Source organism: Mustela nivalis (assembly GCF_964662115.1).
Source record: "Mustela nivalis genome assembly, chromosome: 11".
In the NCBI taxonomy this organism is placed as follows: domain Eukaryota; kingdom Metazoa; phylum Chordata; class Mammalia; order Carnivora; family Mustelidae; genus Mustela; species Mustela nivalis.
Window position 1 is genome coordinate 43,904,224 of NC_139030.1, and position 7,215 is coordinate 43,911,438.

Here is a 7,215-nt window from a genome sequence, read left to right on the forward strand (position 1 = left end):
AGTAGTGAAATAGCTCCTTGATAGTGGCAGAAACTGTAGAGATTAGGTTATTGAAGTCACAGAGGAAACAAAAAGATAGCTCTCTTCCATCTGAATTTTCCTTTCAACAAATATTCTGTATGTGCTTATATGAATAATCTTGAATCATTAGAAGCAACCTTTTTAAAAAAGAACTATGATGCAAGACTTTGAGTTTTGTCTTGATTCTGCTAGTGTAAGATTTTGCATTTAGGATGAGACACAAGGCTTTTGGATCATTCTTTAGAACAACTTAAGAGATATTGGAGTTTTCATCAAAAAGGGAGACCTAGAAGAAATTTCTCCTATTAATTACTCATTTGGATTCCTGTAATTTTCTTCTAGAACTGTGTATCCAGATGCTTTGGTAATACTGTATAAAAGAAATACAAGGGACACTTGGGTGGTTTAATTAGTTAAGCATCTGCCTTCGGCTCAGGTCATGATCCCAGGGTCCTGGGATTGACTCCCATATCGGGCTCCCTGCTCAGCAGAGAGCCTGCTTCTCCCTTTTCCTCTGCCTGTCACTCTGCCTACTTGTGCTCTCTATCTCTCTGTCAAATAAGTAAAATGAGATCCAAAAAAAAAAAAAAAGAAACACAAGAAATTAGGATTATGGATTCTCTTTTTATGTAAGAGCATACTAGATATGGTATGCCAAAGTAATGAACTACTTTTAAGTTATTTGGTTTTTTTATGGCTGAGTAGTGAATCTCTGCTAAGCCACATTAAAGTGCTTTATCAGTTTTGCTTTCCTAAAATATGCTTTCCAAAATAATTGATATGTAGCATTCTTTTTTGTTAACTATGATAAATACTTAGAATAGGAGGTTTCTACATTGTTAGCATACCTATAGAGTGATTTTAGGCTACCATGTTTGAAAAATGTTAGTATTGTTTTAATTATTCAGTTGTATTTGTCTAGATCTTATATAATTATTTTTTAAAAAGATAGCTTTCATTCAACTGGAAATAATTTTCTAATAATAAAACCTATGGCATTTAATCAATACTATCAAAAATATGGGGTAATTAAGTGATGGGCATTGCATTAAGGAGTGCATGTGCTCTTATGAGCACTGGGTGTTATATGCAACAGATGAGTTATTGAACTAGTGATGCTAATGCTGTACTATATCTGAAACTCATGATGTACTATATGTTGGCTAATAAAATATAAATAAAAAAGGAAAAAAATAAAAAATACCAAAAATAGCAAGTAAAATTTATATAAGGTGAAATTTATTTTTGTAATCTGATTTTTGCTTTTTTCTTTCTTTTAAGCAACATATTGTTCCTGTTAGGTTATGTTGAACTAGAGAAAATTCTGTTTTTACTATTGTTTGTTATGATGCTCTAGGAAATTGAACTATTTGATAATGTAAATTTTGTTGAATTATGTATTTACCAGATCCAAAAAGCTTACACCTTTATTGATATTTAATTATGTATAGCTTCATCAGGATACAAACATGCCTATAGTATCTTTTTGTTTGTTTGTTTTAGACCTAGAGATCTTTTGGTCTTTTGATTCGCTTTGCTGAAGCACCTTCACTTAATAGTTTTACATTATTGCCTGATAATGACATTTCTTTCTTAACTAATGCATTTGTTCTCCAGTGGTAAATAACAGTAGCACTATTAAACAGTATTCTGTGTGCTTAGTATGAGTTATTCTCTCATAGGTGGTTTTTATTAAATTAATTTTATTCATTGAGCCATAATGGGTTAAATTTTGAGATGAGATTCATGTCTTTGTTCCTTAATGTAAGTTGGCCATTTTCCTTAAGCCAGAAAGTCACATAAAAACTGCTTTGCTTAAGACCTGTGAGTTCAAAGACAGACTGTTCATTTTAATTGAACAAATTCTCCTTTGGGTAAGTTTTATAATCTACACATATAGTGGGTACTGATGTGTTAGCAAGGCAAAAGTTTGATGCATAAGCAAGACAAATTTTTGTTATTGTAAAACGGAATAAAAAGTAAGAATCTAAATGAATTCACCAAAATATGAAGGATTTTCAAAGGCATAAACTAAATAGAATAGTCCCCCCCCCTTGGAAATCATGTATTTCTAAAGGAAATACATGAATTTGTTTTGCTAGACCGTTCTCGAATTTTCAAAGAAAACTATTTTTTTAAGAGAGAGAATAAAACCTAAAAGGTAAGGTGATGTTCATACATGTTTTTGCATGTGTGTGGTTTATAGATGAGGCAGTGGTATTCATTATACAGTTAATACTCAGTTTTATGAGTTTCAGTTCCAAACAACTGTAAGCCAGTTGTTTACAATTTGGTAGAAAAAGCTTTTTCTCTAAAGAACATTGGGGAGAGGGGCAGGGGGCAACAGTGGGAAAAGGAACAAATTCCATAGGTCATTTTTGTTTTTTAACATTGTGATATATTGTTTTCTTGACATTATAGATGCCAAAGTTGATTTAAAAAATTTTCTTACTGATGGTATTACGTTGGTTAACTTTGTTTTAATTTTAGTCTTAAACTGATGTTGCATGGGGGAGAAGAGGCCTCTTTAATTAGTGTGAACACAAGTGCTGGTTTCTTTCTTATGACTTTATGTCCAAATATTGACATCTTCTATTATATTATCTTATACCATCAAGCTATTTTAAACTATAACTTCACAGAAAAAATTAGCTGTTTTTATTAGAATAGGCAAATGATATTCTCCCATAGAAAAGTAAATACTTTTGGAATACATTTAATAATCTTATTATAAAGCTCTGTATTTTAGTTCTTAGACATGTAATTCTCTGTTAATCTTGCACACCTAATTCACTTAAATCTTATTTGGATGACTTGAACAAAATGGGTTTGGCATCCAAAAATCAAATATCTGTGTCATTTAGACTGATGTCTGCTTCATAGGCATCATAACACATACCAGTTTTTCTGTAGTATTACAGTTTTTAAAATGACTTTTCTGCAGATTAACCTGGGGGTAGAAAAGTAGTCATTAATAGGCTTTTTCATTATATTCAAGCCTTATGCATCATTTCACCAGTTTTTAGTCTTCTGTATTTTCTTTGACATAAAATAAATTATTGACAAGCAAGCATAATTTTCTAATTATGATAGCCCATAGTATTTCTTAGAATTCATCTTTATGCATTTAAAAATGTAACTATCATAGTACTTCTTTTTGTATTATCTGCCTCAAGACACCAGAGTTTTTTAATTTAATTGGATTTGACCGATGATGTGTCTGTTTCTGAAAATAGTTACATCACAGAGCTTTATTGTGATAATCTATGAACTTGAGTACTTCTCCTGTTCAGTACTGAGGCATTTGGTCAGACAGACTATAACTAATTATCTGAGTCTCTATTCACCTAAACACATTTATTGGTGAGTTGAGTCCCAGATTCTGAGCTTTTTGTCTTTTCATTTCGTAGGACTTTATTGGTTTGTCTCAGAAGGCTTTCTAAAATATAACAAATTGTAAAGTTCTGGGCAAGTCAGTATTGCCCAATGACCAGAGAGTTGTGGAAAACTTTGACTCTTACCATTCTACCCTGCATAAATTCTGGGAGGGTAGAATTACAAATGGTTGGCGACTCCTGAAGCTTTCCACTGAAGAATTTGCTTGCCCTTGTGGCAGAAATGATCCGTACATGTCCAGAGAATTTCATTTGTACTTTCTGCTTTTCCTTTGTGCACTGGAACATTCAAATAACAAAACTCAAATGACCTACTGCTTTTCTACCTTGATTTTTATAAGATTCCAAGTGGTACTGTGATGCCATTACTGCAGTGTATTTTCAGTTCAACTTAAAAATAGCATTTTTGTGACATTTGACACAAGTAGGATTTGTGAACATTCCTCACTACATTTTGTGATCCTATGAATTTTCATACAGTAAGACCTCACTAAATTGGATGTCCCTGACTGGAATTTTGGCTTTTCATTTTATATATGAAAGAGGGAAGGAGGTTGTAATTAATTCTGTAAACTAGAGTCTAAGATGTCTGTTTAAAGTAATAATGATTTTTTAGTATTTTAATTTTTTTTTAATTTTAATTTTTTGAGAGCTACTTCACTCTCCAATTGTCTTTTTTTTTACACTTTTTTATAAAGATTTTATTTATTTATATATTTGACAGATAGAGATCACAAGTAGGCAGAGAGGCAGGCAGAGAAAGAGAGAGAGAAAGGAGGAAGCAGGCTCCCCGCCAAGCAGAGAGCCCGATGTGGGGCTCGATCCCAGGACTCTGGGATTATGACCTGAGCCAAAGGCAGAGGCTTTAACCCACTGAGCCACCCAGGCGCCCTGATTTTTTAGTATTTTTAAAGTCTTGGCGTGAGTGTGTGAGACTTAGATAATTTGTATTTATTTAAACTGATAATGGTAAAACCATGAATTTGTAAGATGTCTACTTCCTTGTGTGCATATAGCACATAATTTCTTTGCAAATCTGTTTTTATTTAGCAAGACTCTGACCTGTACTGTAAATGAACTAAACTTGAACTTTTTACTAGTGTAGATTGGCTTTTTCCTTCAGATTTTTTGAAGTAATAATATTTGTAGTATATCATAAGGGATCTTCTAGGAGCATAGTAAAATTTGCTTATTTGTTTGGCTGATGTGGTTTAACCATATTTCTCCTAGCAAGGATGTTTTTTACTATTTATTATAAAAACAAAAGCTAGATTTTTATTTTTGACTTGGAAATTGGGAGGCCCAAAGATTTCTGCTTCTGACATTCCTTCCCTCATTTTATTCTTTAAACTTAAAAAAACTAAAGGGACTTTACTGAGTAAGGTTATTATTATTAAGGGATTTGAATTTAATGAAACTCAAAGGAAAATTTAAAAGGAGTAAATTTTTAGATAGGAACCGAGACCCTCACTTAGCTTCCACTATGGAGGCGGGCAAAAGACCCTTCCCTTTCTCTTCCTTGTATTGTAGGTATATTATATTAATATAATATAATCTAGGAGCTAATACATTGGCTTTGTTTACTGGTCTTATAAATCTGCATATGACCCAGAGATTCAAATCCTGAGAACTTGTGTTGTAGAGGGATGGGGGGAAACTTGTCATGCCTTTGGAAAAGGTGGATTCAGACCATCCCAGTCTTTGGATAATAGAGAGGTAAATCAGTGTGGGAGATAGCACTGCCTGTACATGCACACGCACATGCATACACACACAGGCGTATACATTTATTGTTTACAGAGTTGTCTGTGTGCAAGGGAGACAACTCCTTCAGGAAACGTAATCTGGGAGTTAATACATTGGCTTTGTTTACTGGGCTGTTGTCTTATAAATCTGTTGGGACTTCGTTTGATATATTTGGACATTTAACTTTTAAATGCATCTTTAGGAAGGTTCCTAAATTCTGTGAAAATTCCTAAATTTTAGAGAAATATAGAGCTTTAGATAAAAGTATGTTTATAGGTTTGTTTTCTCCAAGTTGTTTTTTCCTTCATTCCACCAATTCTTGTATGTAATAGGGAGTTAAGTACGTATTTTAAAAGATTTTAAGGATTATGTTAGACCATTCTCCTGTTTCTTTGTCCGTGTGTGTGCATATCTTTTATCTCATTTAGCATTTTAACTTTGGAAATCCTAAAGTCTTGACTCTTTATCTTTTCAGAATCTGTAGAAGAACAAGATGTTCTTGATAACAGTACAGAGCAGACAGATGAGAAAATATCAGATACAGAGGAGACAGACCAAGGGACTGAAAAAGTATCTGGCACAGAGGAACCAGAGGAGAAACAAGAGGCTGAAAATGAGGACACCTCAATGAATGAAGCCAAATCAGCAGTCCCTAGAGCTGATTCTACTCCTAATCCTGAACTCAGTGGAGAATCTTTGATGGCCATGTAGTAAATGCTTCCACGTGCCTTCAACTGGATATTTATAGTCTTGTTGATGTCAGTTATCGCTTCCTAGGTGGTGCTTTCTTTTTTCCCTCATAAGGATATATGCTTGATATCATTTGAATTTAGATTGCTTGGCTATTTCAATATGTCAGAGTTGTAGCTCCTGGATGTTAAATTAAAGGCAAGTGATATCAGTAAAGTAAGAACCTTTGGAATGTATAAAGACCCACACTGTTTAGCCAGGTATTAGATGTTTTCTTCCATTCTAAAAGTAAACAGAATAGCATTCTTGTTTTCTCTGTGTGTGACCTATAAATAATACCATTTTGACATAGGAAGAACTTTGGTTATGAATAAGTTCTAATGGTGTTTATTTTAAGGAATGAAACTCAATTAAGATTTTTAATCATTCATCATCAAAAATGGATGGAATTTTAATTCTTGAGGTATTTGCAGAGGTGATGTCTACTTAGGCATTTACATTAAGTGGTAGGAAAGTTATAACTGTATCTATATAGGCATTGGTACGAATTCTCAGTAAGAATGCAGTTGAACAGTCAAGTGCAGTGTTTCTTCTTTGATGTTTCTTATTTTGCAGCTGGGCCAAAGGCACATGATGTATATAATTAGCTTATGTTTACATATTAACATATAGGAAATACCTCTGCACTTGACTGTACTTGAATTCTGAGCATTATTTATACTTGTAAAATAATGGTGATATATAAGTGAATTTTGTGCTCTTGTGTGTATTTTGTTAAGGAAAATAAAGATGATCTGGCAGCAGTTTCTTTTTGTTAAATATTTAGACTTCTTCAGACAGTGTCTTGGTGGATGGCTTGGCTACCTAAAAAAATCTTAGTAGGAGCAGTTCACAATACAATTAATCTATAGATTCTCCTGAGAGTAAATTATGATGCTTCAGTTCAGACTAATTGCTTTTCAAATTCAGAGAAATAGGAGCATTTAGAGGTTCTAATCAGAGATTAGGGTTTTCTGATTCAGGGAAACCTGAAGCCATTTTTAATTTTTAATTTTGAGAAATAAATAAGTATTGAGAATAAGCAATTAATTACTAATAATTCATTGGAGTTAATCTATGTATTATTAACTGTGAAAAAAAGTCACCCAGAATGGTAATTTTTGGACCTTAAATACAGTGTGGTTATCTTTTTTATCTTCCTTTTATCTTTCTTCTCCATTATTAAGAAAATTGAAATCGAGGTTCGTAGGTATATATATATATATATATATATATATATATGGCAAATATTTCTAAGTTGAGTAAACTAAATACAGTTTATTAAACATTTAATAAAATAACATTTATTATTTAAAAGCTCATC

The 7,215-nt window shown here is 32.6% G+C and overlaps 1 protein-coding gene across 4 annotated transcripts in view; it reads left to right on the top strand.

Annotated features, from left to right (window-relative positions):
* The window catches only part of LNPK (lunapark, ER junction formation factor), an 81,757-nt gene extending 75,102 nt beyond the window's left edge, over positions 1-6,655 (top strand). For all 4 annotated transcript variants that reach the window (XM_082690273.1, XM_082690275.1, XM_082690272.1 and 1 more), the window contains one exon: positions 5,638-6,655. In XM_082690273.1, coding sequence (XP_082546399.1) covers positions 5,638-5,873 — 236 coding nt within the window. In that variant the 3' untranslated portion in view covers positions 5,874-6,655. The remainder of the gene's footprint in view (positions 1-5,637) is intronic.
* Positions 6,656-7,215: the final 560 nt, after the last annotated feature.